The following is a 20992-nucleotide window of genomic DNA, read 5'->3' as shown; positions in this document are numbered from 1 at the left end:
CTAACGGTTAATATATTTGTTCTTAATTGTCACCTCTCTACTTTAGACATTTGTTTTCTTCTGGAGTATTTTATCTCATGTCCCCGTGTGAAAAAATTTCACATTTGAGAAGCAAAATGGGGTGATTTTAATGTTAATATTATTTATTTAAAAGTAATGGACGGTAGAATTGTTTGTCATTTGGTTGACACAAAAAAAATTTATATCATTGTTTTAAGCATATCTCATTTGTTAATGTGCAAATTTTTAAAAATGTATCTATTTGTTTTATTTTTATTTGTTTATTTTACGGTGATGTATGGAGAATAAAAATAAAGTAATACATGATATTATTGCTTTTAATTCTCTTTTTTTATATATAAAATCATTGTTACTTTCCTTGCTTTCAATTGATATTTATCGTATTTTTTATATCCTGTCTCTACCATATTTTGGTCATAGTTTTGTTCCCTACTGGTGATACCTCGTAGACAAAATTAATTCAAAATTTAATATATAAAAATGACATACATTGTTATTGTGATCTTGACTCAGTTGATAGGAACATTACATTATATATATATATATATATATATATATATATATATATATATATATATATATATAGGGGCCGAGGTTTGAACCCTAGACATCCCACTTATTCATCGAAGGTAGAATTTCTAACCGCTAGTTGAAAAAAATTACATACGAGTTGATAATTGTTATTAGTTATTGGTTTCTCATTTGCTTTTTTTGTCACTATATAAATTTAGTAAATTAAGACAAGACTAATAATGCATCTATTACTGTCCTCAATTAGGACATACTTTGGTATCAATCTATCAGATCTGAGTGTGTTATGTTCTTTTGACCAAGGAATGGTTTAAACAGCATAAGTATTCCAAGTCCTTCAACTAAATTCAAGAAGAGAAAGACCATTTGAGTGCCTGCAGTTAAAATGTGCAATAGTCAGTTCCCATGTAATACATCTAGATGAATGTTAACTGTTTATAGTTGAGCATCATACCGGGGAGGAACGAAGCATCCATGCGTTTTTGTGACCATGTTAATCTGCATCGACGAACATATTGAAAAGAAGAAAATTGAGAATGAATTTTAATACTATATAATTGTCGTAAAAAAACATGTGCATCAAAACCTCTGAAGCACGGACACTCGTCGGATTAGGCGTGTCCAGGTGTCTAACCTCCGTCAGTGTAAGGCACCGACACCGACACTTATAATTACACTCAATTGTGTCATTTTCTCAAATTATTATTGGTGTCGAGACAAGGAACAATGTATATATATTGAGAGGAAACTAGCTACTATGTAGTTTCAGGCACAGATGAAATAGATAAGTCAAACAAAAGCTGAGGAAAATTAAGGAACACTCACATTGTACCACCTGCAGCAGGACCAATAGCATTAAATAGAGACATAGCTGTCAAAGAAATTCCATTAGCTGCACCCCTTTGGTGTTGTTCCTGTTTCCCAAATCAATATTATATGCCACAATTTTTCATAAAAAAACTAATACGTACTAAACTTTGTTTGTGAGGAAACACAATATAATAATACACTTACCACTACTCGGTTTTGTATTAGGAATAAACCCGTTATAATTGTCACCTGATTAGTCCATAAAATAGAATACAATCTCTGTCAAATTGTTAATTCGAAGAACCTTTTCTCAACTAATTAGACTGAACTTCTGTTACTGATGCACTTACAGACATAACATTCTTGAGGATGGAAGCAATACTGATGACTATGTATAAGCTTATGCCCGACAACATTGCGATGAAAGGGTAACTTTGCAAAATTGGTATGGAAAATATCTGCATATGAAACCAAAAGTAGAATGACATATTCCAAATAACAAGCAATGAAATTCAGAAATTTCAATAGCTGCTTCCTGCTGCTACAATTAGATGAAAACTGACCCCTGTGATGCGAGCAAAGGCGATAGGTCCACATGCTTTTTCTACGGATGGGTATATGAAAAGTTGGTAGATCACAAGTGCAAGTCCTAATAGTTTCACAGGTTAGTTAGTATTTATACAAAGAGAAAATATCTATTTTATAGAAGTTTCACAGGTTCGAAAGACGTACCTGAAATTGAAAGAACATTACCAACATCGTCTGTTGTAAAGCTCAAACCCCCTAGCCTCGGAGGACTAACAGCCCATAATGAGAAAACCTAAAGAAATCAAGATGAGTACATATTAAATTTGATTTACAATTATATATGTATCATTTTTAACCTCACTAACAGTGTTGGCAATCGCGCATGGTGAAAATTAATTGTTCACGTTCTGCTACACAACATTGCTCTAGTGTGTTACAGCCGCCATTTGACAACATTTTAAACTAAATAGTGTATCGAGGAACAATAGCAATTTGTCCGTTTGTTGAAATTCTACTACTTTGTTGAGCTATTTAACAACATTGTTGAATAGTTACAAATTTACCTCTTGATAAGCAACATCATGAAGTGAGAAGACACAATAAGCAATGATAGATGACATCAAAGGCCAATTCTTGAAGAGGTTTTCATTCTTTTGAACATTCTTTTCCTTTTCTACTATTTTGCTTCCATTTTCTAAAACATCAGCATCTGTAGACTCATTACTATCAAAATTGTGAACTGTTTCCTGCAAATTAACAAGATAGTCCCCTAAATTAACAATCTTCACAAGGACTATAATGACATTCACTTTGTAATTTTGGAGATACATTTGAAACTAAGTGAATAATGTCGATGTTAGGGAGTCCAGGGAGCTAGGGAGAAACATCTGGTCAAATGCTCCAGGATCACAAGAGAGGGAGACGCCACATCTCAACCCAAAACCTTAAGGCATTAGGTTAATGAGCCACGTCTCTTATAAATCCAACATTCTTCCCATTCATAGTCAATATGAGACTTAACCACTTACACTTGAAACCCAACAGATAACATATCGATATATACGAACGAACCAGATTAACATTTTACAGTTCTAGATGAAATATTGATAATGTGGAGGGACATTTACTCATAAACTATAGTATTTTATGAAGATGCTAAATTCTAAGATACATACCGGAATCCAAATGCAGGCAATTGCTACTATCAAGGCAAGTCCTGATATTATAAAGCAGGGCAAGAAGTATGGAAACCTGCATAATGATTTGTTTTAAGATGGAAGCAAAAGTTTAATCCATTGGTTTTATAAAATTAAAAAGCGAGAAAAGTTTCCTTACTTATCCCAAAATGAATCCTTTGTAAATATTTGTGGGTATTTTTCTGCTGGCTGTTCAAAAGAAATTTCACAAATGAAAGAGGAAACCTTCATACATACACAACATAGGCACAGAGCACACAGAATCTAAAGAAAATAAGAAGTTGCAAAATATTCAAAACACTTGCAAGACCATTTATTTCGACATGGCAACAAATTTTCAGGCTTTACCCTTCTCAAAGGCAACTTATGTGCATGTACAAAATCTAAAGATTTTTTCACTATGTATTTTAAAGATTTTACCTGAGCCAAATAGCCTCCTAATGCTGGGCCAATAATTAAACCAATGCCCCAAGCGGCACTACACTGAAATCATTTCGCACACTATGATGGAAATGCAGGATTAAGAAATAACAACTGATATTAGACACAAGAATTGTTGAGACTTACAGTAGAAAGACCTATAGCTTGGTGCTCTTCTCTAAAAAGTTCACTAGCATATGCCTGTTGGATGCACAAGTTTGTCAAATACATACATAAATCGAAATTCGAATGAAATTAGTAATTTATGTGTACAAGTTATGACATCCATGTAGCGAAATATGATGCACAGACACTACTCAGATTAGGCGTATCCGGTGTCGGACATGTGACACCGACACGACACCGACACTTATGATCACACTGAATTATGTCATTCTCTCAAATTATTATTGGTGTCGACGTGTCCGTGTCTGTGCTTCATGAACTACTACAGTTACGAGTTAGTTAATCTGTTTTAACAGAAAACCGAAAGCCTAACTAACTTAACTAACCAAAATATTAATGCAATAGAATCTAAAGTACAACAGTCCAACACTACACATATACCTTCACTGGTCCAAGTACACCGTTTAAACTTCCAAGAAGAAATCTGGTGATAATAGCCATCCAATAACTCGTACTAAGGCCAAATAATGTGTTGAAGATGACACTGAAATCAAGAATACATTAATAAACTACGAGAGAAATCACATAACATAACTTACAGAAAGTGTTAGTAACCATTGTTAGATACTACTTACACTGAGATGATCCCAAGAATTATAACAGGTTTTCGACCATATCGATCAGAAACCATTCCCAAAATTACAGCTGTTAAAGATCTTGCAAGCATGTATGAAGATCCTACAACATTTACATTTCAATCATCATTAATTAACAACTTATAAGAATGATAATGTGCTACTAAGAAATAGTAAAAGTGATAATCTTACCCAGATAACCGGCATAATAACTAATATCAGCCTCTTCTTTTGCAACATTGAAATCCCTTACCTGAAAAATAAATGTTGAATTATTGACCATTGTATTGTATCATGTGAATCAATCAATATAGAGGGCAGGAGTGGCAAAGTGGCCGGCTCGCCCCGCTTTAGCCCGCCAAATAGCGGGGTGGGGCGGACCAACTTAGGTGTCCGAGCTCAAAACTCAAGGCCACCCTGTTTATTGGCGAGTAGGCTGGCCGGCCCGCCAAACACTTTTGTTTTTTTTCTTTTTTATAGTTTGATTTATTACATAATTTACAACAACGCTTGATAGAACTTAAACAAGTTTTAATGGCAATGTCATATTCTTCAACAACATAAACAAAACAACTTAATTATAACACCTTAAACGGAAAACAAACACACATTAAAATGTTGGAAAATAATAAGGTGCACAAAAAGCCAATCAACAATTGTAATCTATTTTCAAATATAATAAAGTATCAGTTTTCATTATACTTCACTATTTAGTGAAATAGTTGATTTGATAATGTCCTTGATTTAAAATAGACGTGTTATCGTGATAGAGATTATGATAATGAGAAACAAGTCTTTTATTATTTTAAATCTAAATAGTTCTTGATCGTATGATTATTGAGAATAGGATATCAATAATTAGGATAGATCAATATATATGTGATGGTCTTTTATTGGATAAAAATTAATACATCTCATTTATTAAATTGCATATATAGATGATGCATATAGTGATATGATCATTGAACTGACTAAGCTTAGAATTTCTAATGGTCGATATTACCTTAAACTGTCAATAGAAATTCTAAAGAAGAAATATAATAATTTTTCTTTGACCTGAGATTAATATAGTAATTAACATGTTATTTATTGTACTCTAATTCTAGACACCTAGTATCTCAGGGTACTAGTTGAAAAAATATTGGGTACAATTAAATACTTGTATAATTAATGATTAACCAAGATGGGATCTGTCAACTCATGGTAATGAGTTTGAACTCTATGATAAAATGAAAAACCTGGCCAGGTGAATTGAAATAGAAAAGAGTTTCTTGAGTCATATATGTTAACTTAATAGAGTTTGACAATAGTACCATGCTCTAGAGTTAACCAGAGTTGTAACGACAGAGGAAAAATAAATATATTATTTTTCTAATGGTTCTTGAAAGTAAAATAGTACTTCATACTATCCGGACGTTAAGGAGTGTTACTAGACGCCTACCTTGATTAATATATTTATTTGATTAATATATTACCGACTTAGTATTGAACCTACAAAGTCACACACAAACGAGTGTTCTAATTCTTACTAAGGAATTATTTTATTTGACAAATTAAATTAGTGAATTTAATTAATATAAAACTATAATCCTAAGTGGAATATTATTTTATTTTTTGCTAGTACAAAGAATACAAATAATATAAGTATAAATTGAGCATATTTATTATATATATATATATATATATATATATATATATATATATATATATATATATATATATATATATATGGTGAATTGGTATATGAACAAGTAAGCATATCCATAGTGGAGGCAATTAACATGTTAATTGATTTTCATATTAGTGGAATATGAAATGAAAAAGTTTTTCTATTGAGTGGGAATTGATTTCTTTAATTTTGATAAACGTTCACATGCCTATAAATAGATACCATATAACTTGTTCAAGATATACTACTTTTCATCATGTATGCATTTGCTTAGTTTTCTTGTTTCACAAACGCAAGAGTTGCTAGTAAGGATTGAGCTCGGTGTGGATAGTGTAGAGACTTCACACTATTGAAGAAATTTTTCATGATTCAAGAACTAATCAACAGGTACATGTTTACTGTTATATTAGTTTGTCATATAATTTAAACAAAAAGAATAGATCCAATTTTATCCGTTGTGCGTGTTTTGAACACATTTTTCTTTCATAAAACACAAATATATTCCACTTGATTCAAAAGCAAGAAAACCTAGTTTTAAAAGTATATGGAATACGTTTATTTATATAAGGAAGAAAGAAAGATCAGTTTTTTATCAATAAAGAAAAGAAAAAAAATAGTGGATTGAAAAATAGGATTTACTTTATTCAGTGAAGTCGACTGCATGCAGTCAGTAAATCTGGACCGTCTGATCAAGATTAGATGGTTCATACTTTAAGATCAGATTTTAATTATAAAATCTGATCTTAAAATCTGGACCGTCTGATCTTGATCAGACAGTCTAGATGTGACCGACTGCACTGCAGTCAGTGAATTCCTGACTGCACTGAACCCCTATCCTTTACTTTTCATTTTGAGGTTAAAAATAATTTTTAAAAAATCTATAAAAAAAACACTGTTAATTACTTTTTTTTTACAAACTGTTCAAATAGATATTTTTTTAAAATAGTTTTTTTCTTAAAAAAAATCTCACACACGGACCCATAAAATTGAATACTAAAAAGATGATTAAATAGCGAATTGATACTCATTTATTTCTTTTTTTATGAAGAACTGTGATCGTTATTTTTTATTTTTTTTTTACTCAAAATAAATATTCATTCATTTCTTGAAATGCCAGAAAAGACAAGAAAAGTGATTAATCAAAACTATTTTTCTATCAGGCATTATTATCAGTTACTAAGAATTTGATCTTATAACTTTAAGAGACGAAGTTCAAATCTCTTCAAAGAAGGTTATAAAAGGCCATTAGAGTCATTTTATTAGATTAAGTTGTTAGGAATAGGCTTATGTGCTTAGGCTTAGTGTTGTGTGGCTTGGCTTGTGCAGCAAGCAGCATGTTGCAGGCGCGCGCGCAAGGCTGGCCTGGACTGCTGTTGGGCTTAGGCTTGGCTTGGCCAATTTGCTAGTCTAAACAATTGAGTTGTAAATAAGCCTATATAAGGCATTGCCTATGATGAATAAGATGAGAGATTCCACTTTGCAATTAACAAGTGGTATCTAGAGCCTAAAAGATCTAAACCTGAGGAAAGAGAGAAAACTGCAGTTTTCTCAAGAACAAAACCGTTATAACCGTTTTTTTTTCGCGCGAAGCTTCTTCTTCATCTTCAAGCTTCTTCTTCAAGCTTCTTCCTTGATCCATTAATGGATGAATCCAAACACTCACAGTCTCGTGTTCCAAAGTTTGATGGACATTATGACCATTGGTCAATGCTCATGGAGAATCTCATTCGTTCCAAAGAACTTTGGTCCTCCATTGAAGATGGAGTCACGGTGGCACCTGCAAACGCCACAGCTGAAGAAATTCAAGCTGCTAATGCTAGCAAGCTGAAGGATTTGAAGGTGAAGAATTACTTGTTTCAATCGATCGATCGTTCCATTCTTGATACGATTCTTGATCGTAATTCCTCCAAAAGTATTTGGGATGCGATGAGAAGAAAGTATCAAGGTTCTACAAAGGTAAAGAGAGCTCAGCTGCAAGCTCTGAAGAGAGAGTTTGAGGTTCTTGAAATGAAGGAAGGAGAATCTGCTGAAGATTACTTTTCAAGAACCCTAGCTATTGCAAATAGAATGTCTGCACAAGGTGAAAGATTGCAAGAAGTTGCAATTGTTGAAAAGATCCTGAGATCCATGGTGACAAAGTTTGATTATGGGGTGTGTTCAATTGTGGAATCCAATGATGTAACTACAATGTCAATTGATGAATTGCAGAGTAGTCTAATTGTGCATGAAGGAAGGATGAAGAAACCTTCAGCAAAATCACAAGTGAACACAGAAGAACAAGCTTTGAAAGTTTCACAAGGAAGAGGATCTGGATCTGGTAGAGGGAGAGGAAGAAATTCCAATAGAGGTCGAGGAAGAGGTAGACAAAGCAAAGAGATGGTTGAATGCTACAACTGTCACAAGCTAGGTCACTATCAATCTGAATGTCCAGATTGGGAAGGTAATGCCAACTATGCTGAATTTTATGATGGTAATGAAGAATTATTGCTTATGGCTAAAACTGAACAGCAATTCTCTGATACAATTGGAAAATATGAAAATTGGTTTCTAGATTCTGGTTGTAGTAATCATATGATAGGACACAAAGAATGGCTGTTTAATTTTGATGATAGTTATAGTGACTCTGTGAAGTTGGGGGATGATTCAAAGATGCCTGTGAAAGGGAAAGGCAACATCAAACTCAGCATTAATAACATTGTTCATGTGATTAGCAATGTATATTATGTGCCTGGTTTGAAGACCAATCTTCTGAGTATTGGTCAGATACAGCAAAAACAAGTTTCAGTGGTGTTTAAGAATGATGAATGTAAGGTATATCATGATGATAGAGGCTTATTGTTCACTTCACACATGTCTAAGAATAGAATGTATGTGATCTCTGCACCTGTTATAATGCCTATGTGTCTGCAAACTGCCAAGCAAGAAAGCACCCAGCTATGGCATGATAGATATGGCCACTTGAGTTTTAAAGGGCTCAATACCTTGTCTAAGAAGCAAATGGTGAGAGGTCTACCTGAGTTAGAAGACTCTGATGAGAATTGTAGTGATTGCTTGACTGGTAAGCAACACAGAGACATCATCCCTAAACAAGCCAATTGGAGAGCTAGTGTGAAGCTTGAGCTCATTCACTCTGACATCTGTGGGCCTATATCACCTCAATCCAATGGTGGATGCAGGTATTTTATGACATTCACAGATGACTTTAGTAGAAAGACTTGGTGTTACATGTTAAAAGAGAAATCTGCTGCATTTGAAGTTTTCAAAAGTTTTAAAGCATTGGTAGAAAAAGAAGCTGGTTGTCCTATCTTATGCCTTAGATCTGATAGAGGAGGAGAATACACCTCTAATGAATTCAATGATTTCTGCAGCAATGAAGGGATAAAGAGGCAATTGACTGCTGCATACACACCACAGCAAAATGGTGTGTCTGAAAGAAAGAATAGGACCATTCTGAATATTGTAAGAAGTATGATCAGTGCTAGAAAGGTACCTAAGTCATTTTGGCCTGAAGCAGTCAACTGGGCAACATATCTTATGAACAGGAGCCCTACTTTTAGTGTTAAAGACATGACACCTGAAGAGGCTTGGAGTGGTAGAAAACCATCAGTAAATCACTTTAGAGTGTTTGGTTGTCTAGCTCATGTTCACATACCTGACAGTCAGAGAAAGAAGCTTGACAGCAAAAGCAAGAAATGTGTTTTGCTGGGAGTAAGTGATGTATCCAAGGCCTATAAACTCTATGATCCAATTGACAAGAAAATAATCACTAGCAGAGATGTTGTGTTTGAAGAGTCAAAAGGATGGGAATGGAACAAGCTATCACAGACACAAAGTACAGATAATGATGACTGGTCCAATGATGAAGCAGAAGATGATTCAGTTCATGAAGATATTCCAATTGAGCCAGTCAATGAAGGTGATGTAAATGCAGCAGGCAACAGTGAAGATGATGACATGATTATAAGTAATAACACCAGTGATAGTGAAGGTAATTAATAGTGATGGAGTAACACAGCTTCCTCCTAGAATCAGAAAGCCACCAAGGAGTCTTGACATATATGTAACTGGAAGAGAAGCAGAAGAAGAAAGAGAACTTCATAATCTAGCCATCTATAGCACTGGTAAAGATCCCAACACTTATGATGAAGCAATGAAACTTGATGTTTGGAGGGCTGCTATGGATGCTGAGATGGATTCAATCAAAAGAAACAACACCTGGGAGCTCACTTTGTTACCAGATGGATGCAATGCCATTGGTGTGAAATGGATCTTTAAAACAAAATTTAATGAAAAGGGTGAGATTGAAAAGTACAAAGCAAGGTTGGTGGCTAAAGGCTACACTCAGAAACAAGGCATTGACTACAATGAGGTGTTTGCACCTGTGGCTAGATGGGATACAATCAGAGCTATACTGGCTCTTGCAGCTAACAACAGATGGAATGTGTTTCAGTTAGATGTGAAGAGTGCTTTTTTGCATGGAGATTTGACTGAGGACATATATGTGGTTCAACCTGAGGGGTATAGTAATGGCAACAAGAACATGGTGTACAAATTGAAAAAGGCTCTGTATGGATTGAAGCAAGCCCCTAGAGCTTGGTATAGTAAGATTGAAGCTTATTTCAGTTCTGAAAAATTTGTGAAATGTCCCTATGAGCACACTTTGTTTGTTAAATATGGAAAGAAGGATGAGATACTCATTGTTAGTCTCTATGTAGATGACTTAATTTTCACTGGAAATGATGTCAATCTAATAGAAGACTTCAAAAGCTCCATGAAAGGTAGATTTGCTATGACAGATTTGGGCAAGATGAGATATTTTCTTGGAGTTGAAGTAATTCAAAGCAGTGATGGTATTTTTATGCATCAACAGAGATACATTGCTGAGATTTTGGTTAGATTTGGAATGGAGAGCTGCAACAAAGTTACTAATCCAATAGTGCCTGGGTGTAAGCTTGTCAAAGATGCAAATGAAAGAATAGTTGATGGTACTACATATAAGCAAATGGTAGGGTGTTTGATGTATTTGCTGGCTTCAAGACCTGACATTGCTTATTCTGTATGTTTGGTAGCTAGATTCATGGACAGGCCTACTGAGATGCATGTGATTGCTGTAAAAAGGATCATAAGGTATCTAAAAGGAACACTGGGATTAGGAATTTTGTACAGAGTTGGTTCAAGTGAGGATCTGAAGCTCATTGGCTGGAGTGATTCAGACTATGCTGGTGATCTAGATGACAGGAAAAGTACTAGTGGGTTTGTGTTTATGCTTGGTTCAGGTGCCATCTCCTGGTCCTCTAAGAAACAACCTATAGTGACTCTTTCCACAACTGAAGCAGAGTTTGTATCAGCAGCATCATGTGCTTGTCAAGGAATATGGCTTAGGAATATTCTGAGTTACTTGAGAGTGAAGCAACCTGAATGCACTATGATCTACTGTGATAATAGTTCTTCCATTAAGATTTCTAAGAATCCTATTATGCATGGTAGAAGTAAACATATTGATGTCAGGTATCATTTCCTTAGAGATCTCACTAAGGACAATGTTATTGAGCTGGTGCATTGCAGGTCAGAAGAACAATTGGCAGACATCCTCACCAAGCCTTTGAAGTTTGACAGTTTTTGCAAATTAAGGGAGGGACTTGGAATTTGTGATCTGAATGATTTTGTAAAGTAAATTGTATCTGTTGGGGATTCAATTTAAGGGAGGGTATGTTAGGAATAGGCTTATGTGCTTAGGCTTAGTGTTGTGTGGCTTGGCTTGTGCCGCAAGCAGCATGTTGCAGGCGCGCGCGCAAGGCTGGCCTGGCCTGCTGTTGGGCTTAGGCTTGGCTTGGCCAATTTGCTAGTCTAAACAATTGAGTTGTAAATAAGCCTATATAAGGCATTGCCTATGATGAATAAGATGAGAGATTCCACTTTGCAATTAACATAAGTTCCATAGTGAAGCAACTGGAAGTTCCTTTCGAAAATTGATGTAAATAAGTCTTATTTTTATAAGTTAATTCAGGAGACTTCCCAAAAAAAATGTCACACTAAAATGTGGTAGTAGATAGATAAACTCACCACAAAATAAAGGAATGGAAAGAGTGATGTTATAGGCAGTGCTGAAACAACAAAACAGTTACATAAGAGAAAGAGAAAGACAAAAGCAAAAAAAAGCAAAAAGTTAAATGATCCTCAAATGACTTATTCAAAAGGAAAGTCCCTTTTGACATCACAAATTTAAAAAACAAAAATTCAAACAATATATATATATATTAAGAACTTAGCATAATTTAAAAACTTGGTACTCACAACAATCACATATAAACAAAAAGTCTCAATCAACAGAATTGTAACATTGAAACCAAGTATTGTCTCAAGTGGTTAATGTGTTTCAAAAAATCTAACAATTTCAAATAATTCTTAGTCAGACTTTATTTATTTGCTGAACTTTGAATTACCAGTTTAATAAATAAAAAGAAAAATAATTGTAACATTGAATTTCTCATGAAATGAAAAACAAGAAGTTGAATAATGCTTACAAGAAGATAACACCACCATCCAAATAATGAAAAGCTTTAGGATGGATAACCCTTGATTAAGCTCATTTTCTTGTTCCACCTTACAACCAGGACAGTCCTTATAATATTGCTTCTTCTCCAACAAAGGCACGTTCATATGATCCATGTTTGTAACAGAATTTCACTTCTTACCTTTTTTCTATATCACTTTATATATGAAACATGAAAACAAAAAAAAAAAAATTAATCAGAAAGTAATATATCAACTACAGTACTCTTAATCTTATCTTAATCTTAATATATTAAAGAAAGTAACATGAGCAAATAAATGAACTTACAGCTCAATGAAATGAAAATGAACCACACTAGGGCTACTCTCCCACCTTATATGGGTCAGTCGTATAAATGCTTCATAATAAAAAATGAAGAGATGATAATGAGATAGGAAAATGATTAGAGACATATTGACATAAAGTGGGCACGAGAGAAAGATCTATATGGATGATTCACATCCAACATTTATAAACGTGGGCACGAGAGAAGAGATTTTTTTTTTTTTTACTAAAATAAAATATTCAATATTCATTTCATTCATTCAAATTGATAGATATATCAGATACAAACACAAATTCAATGTCGCTAAAAATGTAAAAGATGAATCTGCGAACAAACTCACAACATTCAAGTTAATAGCATAAAATGACATACTCAAGCCTACAAATAATTTGACAAAATAAAAGTAACCGAAATACTCATGTCTTCGGATCTTCATCGTTGATGACCTTGATTTTAATTGAATTGGTAGTTGGTCAAAGTTGATCTGTCAATCACACGAACGCCACAAAAAATAGGAAAGCAAACGAACACCGCACAAAGACGGAAAATCAAACAAATTTAAATAAAAAGAAATATAAAACGATAATGGGGGGTGATTTTGGATCAAAATTGACCCTAAATCACCCATCTTTAAAAGATGAACAACGAGAGAGAAGAGACTTGATTTAACTAAACTTTATTAATATTTGACTTAGTTTAAAAATATGGTTATCTCACTTAATTATATGCGACTACATTGCTTAAAAGATTTTACTAAGAAAAATGTGTCCAACTAAATATGGTAAAATTATTTTATTTGTGTAGTCAAATTTTTAGGGTAAGCAGGATTTGAACTCGTGACCCTATTGTGTATGGGCACGACATGAACTCTGATCAGAACCAATAGGCTATGCGCGCGTTTTGTTATTTCTTGTGTGCAACACAATATATATAGTTTTAATTGAAAAATACCAAGGGTATAAGAGTAATTTCACATTTTTTTCGGGGGTGGCCCAACAACCAATGCCAATGTTTCTTTCATTTTCTTCAAAATTTATTTCTTCAACTTGTGTTTCTTGAGGTTTACGGTTTGAACCTCCACGGCTCCACCAATTTCCATTTAAATTATTTTTAAAACTTTATAAACTGTTTAAACTGTTTTAGTCAAAAAAAAAAACTTTATAAACTGTTTTTTAATTTTTAAATTAATTTTATATTTTAATTTGTTTCAAAAATATTTTTTTTATAAAATTATTTTAAAAATTTTATAAATTGTTTTTTTTAAACAATAATGATTAAACCTTTTAAAAATTAATACATTTTTTTATTTTAAAAGTAATTTTAATTTTGAAATACCACATAAGAAATTTTTAGTCAAAAAAATCAATGTGGGGAGCAAATGCAAAAGGGGATAAATCTAGGGGGCTAAAGTCACACAATTGTCAAACTTTAGGTGTCAAAATTGCATTTAAGCCTAGATTTTTTTTTTTTTTTGGAAATGAAGAAGGCTTTTGCCCAAACATTGAGTTGGTTAAAGATAATAGGTCATGGGTTCGATCCCCAGCTCATTGTAAACAAACAAAAAAAAAGATAGTTTGTATTTTACATTAAAAAAAATGGTTTGTATTTTTTTTTAACGGAAAGATATTTTGTATTCCATGGGTGAAAGTGATATTTAATTAAATTAATAAAAATAATAGTGAAAGAAAAATTATAAGCTATAATCGCATAAATTATTTGAATTAATCACTATTACGAAATAGATCTTTTTAACTTACACCGTAAGCTACAAGACAACTTTAGCTATAAGACTTAAATACGCCTTAGTGTGCTGGCAAACGGTAATACTACCCAATAAACATCCTTTTTTAGTTTAGTTAAAAATATGACAAATCTATTCTACCAAAAAAAAAAAAAAAATATGACAAATCTTCTTAAGGAATTAAAATATATAATTAATGGCATTCGTGGTAATATCGTGAGCAAGCTGTCGTGCCGCGTGCGTGACATATTGCAACTCTGTAATCATAATCAAAATCATGTTATTCTCTTCGTTAAAAAAAAAAGTTAGTGGAATTACCATGATTCATGATATATTCTATAACTATAATAATTTTTTTTAGCCAACCATGTTTTTTCATGATAATTGAGTATTTTCCTTAACACATAATTGGTAACAAATCTTTCACCAAAACAAAAAAAGGTAGCAAATCATGTCTGCATCAAAAGTTGCTATTTTTATATGCAAAATATTATTACATTATAATTTAATTTAAGAACTAAATAAAAAATTAGTGTATTTTGTTTGCCACATAGCTTAGTGATTAGACACACCGCAACAAATCATGTTGTAAAATATTAAGAATCTTAGATTTCATTTGAAATTAAAAACTTGCATATATAAGACTAAGAGCTATTATTTGTCAACTAACTTTCATTTGAAATTAAAATCAAAACTTCACACGCAAGATTTGTATTCTAAACAATATGCTTCCAGTAAAAAAGAGATTTAGGTGGAACCTTTCATTTTCTAATGATGATAATCTCAAGGAATTGGAAAAAAAGACAATTAGTTGGAATCATTCATCTTCTACTTCTAAGGAGAGTATCCGACACGTCTCGAATATGATTATGGCTGGTGGAGAAAACCTATGGGGTGCTAAAAAAAGGAGAACCCTCGTTTCTAAAATGGAGGCTAAAGGTAAAGTTTTTTCATCTTAATTTAATTTTGTTGTCCTTTACTATGTTTCTAAGTTTGGGAATTTTATATGTAGTAATATAAGCTTGGTTTTGAAATTGAAAGGTGTTCATGCATGAACTAGTTTTTATATGAACACTCCTTGGATTAGGCGTGTCACGTGTCTATGTTGGACACTGACACCTATGATTACATTGAATTATGTCATTTTCTCCAAATCATTATCAGTGTTGACATACAAGTGTACGTGTTTGGTTCCGGTGTCAATGCATGTCCGTGCTCCATAAGTTGGAACAATAGTTTCTTACCGTTCAATTAGTTAGAGTTTGTTAAAGTCAGTGTGAATCACACAGTATAAGAAAATAGGCTATACTGTAATCATTGTTAGTCATCACATGAAGGATAGATTGGTATTTTGTTTTCTACTATGTAGGAAACATAGGCTATACCGGTATAGCATTTTTAGGGCGCCGCTATCTGAGATTGACAACAACATAGGCTGGATTAGTATATTGGTGTTTATATGGATATTTTATTATTTTGTCAGATTGCAACGACGACTCAAATAGTACGGATAGGTTGACCCGAGGAGATAGCATCATGGATGGAAGCAAGGTTGATGAGGGCCTTAAAAGGAATAGTTTAGATTGTAATGCAGTTTCCAAAGATTGTATTCTGCCATCTGAAGATGCCAATGTGAGCGTGGAGTATACTTCCACTACTCACGGCGAGACATCACCAAAACGTGTTGAGAATGACAAGGGTGAAAATTACACACCTAAAAGAAAAAACACAGCAATGGATACTGCTACATTGGTTGATGATGACTACTTGATAGAAAGGTCTCGCTACAATGTTGTCGAAACCAGTACGTCTACGTCTTCCAAAAGAATAAGGTAATTTTTTTTTTGCTAGCAAACTATAGGGCGATTATTTTGTCACATAAGCTTATTTTTCTAGCTTCTTTGATCTGGTTGGTTTTCTTAGGTGGAGCAGTAGTGTTGATCAACCTACTTCAAAATCGACTGATGAAAAGTCATGTGCCAGAAATATGGAAGGTCAGTGATCTCCATCATTTTAAGTTTTGTTTATGGAATTTTAGAGTTCGACGAGATTGGTAATTTATTCCATTTGAATTATGTCTTTTACTCAATCTGTTTGTTCAATCGAATGTCAGACTCGGGTAGATCTCAACAGAAGAGCTTACATCTTTCACTGAAGTCAGATATAGCTAAACTTTGTGAAATTCTTCTTCTCCCGGTATGCAACTTACTTTTACTTCATTTGGTTTTAATTGGAGAGCGTTCATGCATTACTCGTTGATGGAGTAGTTTTGTTGTTTTAAGCAATAATACCAGTTTTACTTGTTTTAAGCAATAATATCTTTCAAAGCCGTTTTTAAATTTCATAGATATTTGAATGCCTTTGACTTTGCACACATTCACAGATTTTGTGATGGTTGATTTAGTATGGTAATCTAAGCTCTATTATCAGGATGGTGTTTCACTTTGCACACATTCACAGATTTTGACGGTGTTTTATTAACATCTTTGTGACATTGCAGGATAATGTCAAGAGTATGGTCGGAAAGATTCTTGAATATATCATTAACAATCGGATCTGTGCAGAACCAGTAACAATGTTACAGGCTTTTCAATTATCTCTGGTCAGAATATTTGATTTTTCTTCTGCTTCATCCTTTGTTTTTCTTATTCAGTTTTCGTATTCAGTTTTTTCCTAACTGATGCATATTGTTCACTTGATTGCTTTTAGTACATTTAACTGATGCAAGCTTTTTCTTGCAATTTTCAGTGTTCGATTGCTGCTTCTTTGTTAAAGCAGAAACTTGACATTGAAGCTTCCCTCATTCTTGCAAAGAAGCACTTAAATTTTGACTGTAAGAAATATGCAGTTGATCAAATTAATGAAATGTTGTGGCATCTAAGGGAAAAGTTTTTATTACTCAAAGAAAACTCTAATGTCATTGGCTCTCCAGAGGCTTTTGAATCATCAAATAGGGTTCACTCGAACACATTAATAATGCCATATGTTGAATCAACCGAAACGTATGTTTCAAGAATTATTAATGAAAGTCAGAAGCGCAAAAACCAATGGAGAAAGCTACTTGATATGCAACTGGAAAATGAATATAATTTGAAAAAAGATTTTGAGACCAAAGAGATTGATTTTGGAAAAAGGTACAAAATAGAGTTGGCAGCTTATCAAAAATATTATGTGATGACAAAAGCGAAGCTCGAGGATTACAAAGCGGAATATTATAAAAGACTTGCAGAATTGAAGAGACATCATGATGAACGTCTCAAGGATTTCAAGACCAAGAAGTTAGAAGCAAGGCAGAAATTCCGAGAGTCGTGGACACTAGATGAAGTGTTAGAAACTTCCGGTGAATTGAGTAGGGAGGAAGCCGTGAGGTTGCCCAACATAGTCAAAAGTACTGATAATCTTCAAGAGAAGGCAACAACTCTGAATTCTTCGTCAACAGATCAAAAATCTAATGCAGGTTTCGATAGGGTTGTATCATCAAGACCTTGTATCTCTATCTCTTCTAGCGATGAAGAGTCCGATTGTCAAATAATAGACAATGTGGTAGTGAATAAGAGTACTACATCAGACCATGAGGAAGTAGTACATAAATCCATGACAGAAAACACTACTTTGTCCCCGGTGACTTCAGTATCTAGACCACTTAATCTCATTGAACCTCAAGAAAAAGTGAACTTGAAGCCATTATCATCTGTAGAGTTACCTCCTAGTCGTGTTATTATTTTATCTTCTAATCAATCCAATCATGTTCCAATGGTCATGGAGCCTATAGAGAAGATGCAGCAGTTACCTTCTTCTTCAAGGTTCCTTTCTTCCAACCAGGATTTCTCTAGTCAAGATGCTCTCTCCAGCAAGATTTGTGTGGCATCAACTGGGTTTCAAAATCAAGCCTCTAAGAAACCTGCCTCAAATTTGGAAGTAGGTTCACGTACGCATCAATTAGTGCCTCCAATCTCGAACATGGTCATTGAATCCCATGTGTCTAGTGTAGTCAGAGCTCAGTCCTCAAACACAAGAAATTCGTGCACTCAAAGACTTATCAATAATCATCCTATTCAAACTGCTGTACAATCAGCTTCGAGGAATGTTCCACCTTTGTGCAATGATCCATTTCGTAATCAATTGGAAACAATAAGGAATCATGTTGAGCAAAATGCGAAAATCCGTGAACAAATGGTTATTTTCTGCTCTACTCATTGTTATGAAAATACTTATTTAGATTTTATATCTTACCTTCCTTTCTTTGTATTTGATGGAGCAGGAATTACATATGAAATATAAATTTGAGAAGGGCAAGAACAAGATTCAGGCTAAATTTCAGGAAGAGCGTCAGAAAACAGCTTACTTAAAAATGATGTTGGTCGATGCCAAGCCTAATCTCGAGATTCCTGGTGCATCGCAAATGCTGCACCTGCAAGGTATACTTCCTTATGCTAATTGCAGAAATCGTTGAAATGACTATGACATCTACTATTCTATCGACTATAAATATTTTACCAAAGTAAATAGTATATTTGCTTTTGGAAACGTATATTAATTACTAATTAGATATTTGTGGAGATATATTTAGGGGACAATAATTAAGTATGGAACTTGTATATTTATCTCTTCTTTTTCATATTCTCATCATTTACGACCATTTCCGCTCTTTTTTCTAACAAAATTACTATACTAATTAATGTCAGATGCAGGTTTTAACACAATGGTACATAATCTTCCAATACAGCAAAATGCTACTCGTCCCTCTCTTGATACTAGTTCATCTTCCCGTGAACGTGCTGCAGCCACTTCGCAGAATTCATATGCTTCAGCTAGCTCTCATAATATGGTACTATCACCAGCTTTACATACCTCTTACAATACATCGGAAGTTTTCAGGGATTTTTCTGCAAGACTACCCATTTCTTCAGCCTCAAGAAATCTTCACACTGGTGGGGAGGCATCGCATCTCCCACCTTATGGCTCCTCCACATTTCTACCGGCTTCATATGTCAGTGGAATTCTGCATGGTATGCCAAGTCACCATGCAACACAATCTCGTATCAACTCCATTGCTTCAGCCTCAAGAAATCATCAAGCTGGCGGTGGAGTTCCATATGGTCTGACAAGTTGCTCTGCAGCACCAAGTACTTCTCCTGCAAGTTCTTTCTCATCATCATTATCTCAGTGGCTTGCCAAACCAATTTCGCTGCCAACGGCTATCTCTAAGGTTGGTACTCATAGGGGGCATGGGAAAGAGAACGTAGGGTTGTCCCCCGATACTCATACTCTATCTTTCAAGGATATGCACATGAATCCTAATAGGAAATAGACAATTGTGTTTGGGCCTAAAATTTCCGGTAACCAATGTTTAGTTGATTAGCGAACAAAATTTATTGTCATATCATATATTTTATATTAATTTATATTCAAATAAATTTCGATTTGAAATGAATTTTGAGAGAGTACCGCTACTAGACAACCTAAGAATTTACCTTGTTTTTGGACCTGAAATTGCTTGCACCCACTTTTTCCTTCTTCAGTAACCACAGTTCCTACCTCCAAGTTTTCTTCTTTCTTTGTTTTCATGCTTTTATTCATTGTGGATCCTCTTCAATGCACAAAGTTTTAAAAGCACAAAGTTTTTACATAGTTTTCAATCTCGGCTGTTAATTATTGATGGAACGGTTCAGACTAATCAAGTTTAAAAGTTACTTAAAACGATGTCAGCCACACATTTAAAATTAGACGGTCCTTGATCAAAAGTGTGAAAACAGTGATAAAATTTACAACATGAACCGCTCTTCAATGTGGTAACATATATAGGTATATGATCATAGGATTCAAGGTAGTTAAAATTAAAATTTTACAAAGGATTTTTGCCTGCGGGTTTCTACATGTTGGAGTCACACTTGTTACAAAATTCATTAAATTATCTTGTCGGGTGTGGTGATTCCTTTTGACCAAAGACTCCGACTCCGCTATTTTTTTTTTGAAGGACTCCGACTCCGTTATTTCTTTCTTTTTAAATAGTCCAAATTATAGCTAACCAAATTACTTGAAAATACAACCCGATATTTTAGCAAAAACCACGAGCTTTGCAAAACTGATATGCAGGAGAAATATGTTGGGAAACCTTCGTTCACGCTTATTTAAAATATTGATAATTTGGTCTCTGTAAATTTTGCAAGAGAAATATGTTGGGAAACCTAAGTTAGTAAAGACGTCGCACTATATGTGTAGAAGCTGATGTTCGAATCCCGGACATTCCACTTATTCACTTTTAAGGTGGAATTTCTAGCCACTAGTACTTGGCAAAAAAAATTGATAATTCGCATATACTGCAATAACATAACACTTACTCTACTATTAGTCAAAAAAAAAAAAATAACACTCTACTACTTGCATTTCCACACCTTCAACATTTAAATAATATTTGAATTTCTTTTGTCTACTATATAGAAATCATGAAAATGACACATTCGTGTAACATGTTA

General features: G+C 33.8%; 2 protein-coding genes across 2 annotated transcripts; one reads left to right on the top strand and one right to left on the bottom strand.

The window, feature by feature from the left end:
• Positions 1 to 1373: 1373 nt before the first annotated feature.
• Positions 1374 to 12616, bottom strand: LOC123894525 (protein ZINC INDUCED FACILITATOR 1-like). The gene is made up of 15 exons (XM_045944544.1): positions 12461 to 12616; positions 12000 to 12040; positions 4460 to 4520; positions 4268 to 4370; positions 4074 to 4176; positions 3654 to 3707; positions 3507 to 3569; positions 3226 to 3275; positions 3066 to 3141; positions 2454 to 2636; positions 2095 to 2182; positions 1926 to 2011; positions 1713 to 1820; positions 1567 to 1611; positions 1374 to 1466 (listed from the first exon to the last, which is right to left on the bottom strand). Exons 1-15 carry the CDS (start codon positions 12603 to 12605, stop codon positions 1374 to 1376), a joined length of 1299 nt encoding a protein of 432 aa, XP_045800500.1. The 5' UTR covers positions 12606 to 12616.
• Positions 12617 to 15183: 2567 nt separating this feature from the next.
• On the top strand, positions 15184 to 19946 carry LOC123894524. Its single transcript, XM_045944543.1, has 8 exons — positions 15184 to 15455; positions 16000 to 16348; positions 16440 to 16510; positions 16630 to 16712; positions 17017 to 17118; positions 17265 to 18692; positions 18778 to 18934; positions 19202 to 19946. Exons 1-8 carry the CDS (start codon positions 15242 to 15244, stop codon positions 19825 to 19827), a joined length of 3030 nt encoding a protein of 1009 aa, XP_045800499.1. The 5' UTR covers positions 15184 to 15241; the 3' UTR covers positions 19828 to 19946.
• The last annotated feature ends 1046 nt before the right edge of the window (positions 19947 to 20992 follow it).

The sequence above is a fragment of the Trifolium pratense genome, linkage group LG7, assembly GCF_020283565.1.
Source record: "Trifolium pratense cultivar HEN17-A07 linkage group LG7, ARS_RC_1.1, whole genome shotgun sequence".
Classification (NCBI taxonomy): domain Eukaryota; kingdom Viridiplantae; phylum Streptophyta; class Magnoliopsida; order Fabales; family Fabaceae; genus Trifolium; species Trifolium pratense.
Note: the sequence above shows the minus strand (reverse complement) of the source record. Positions and strands in the feature narration are given on the sequence as shown.

Bases quoted from the DNA above. Each gene is read 5' to 3' on its own strand.
- LOC123894524 (XM_045944543.1), top strand. From the start codon at position 15,242: ATGCTTCCAGTAAAAAAGAGATTTAGGTGGAACCTTTCATTTTCTAAT. The intron at 15,456-15,999 runs GTAAAGTTTTTT...TTATTTTGTCAG, and splicing joins TTCTAAAATGGAGGCTAAAG to ATTGCAACGACGACTCAAAT. The intron at 16,713-17,016 runs GTATGCAACTTA...GTGACATTGCAG, and splicing joins GTGAAATTCTTCTTCTCCCG to GATAATGTCAAGAGTATGGT.
- LOC123894525 (XM_045944544.1), bottom strand. From the start codon at position 12,605: ATGGATCATATGAACGTGCCTTTGTTGGAGAAGAAGCAATATTATAAG. The intron at 4,177-4,267 runs GTAAGTAGTATC...TCTTGATTTCAG, and splicing joins ATTCTTGGGATCATCTCAGT to TGTCATCTTCAACACATTAT. The intron at 3,276-3,506 runs GTAAAATCTTTA...TCTTTTGAACAG, and splicing joins TAGGAGGCTATTTGGCTCAG to CCAGCAGAAAAATACCCACA.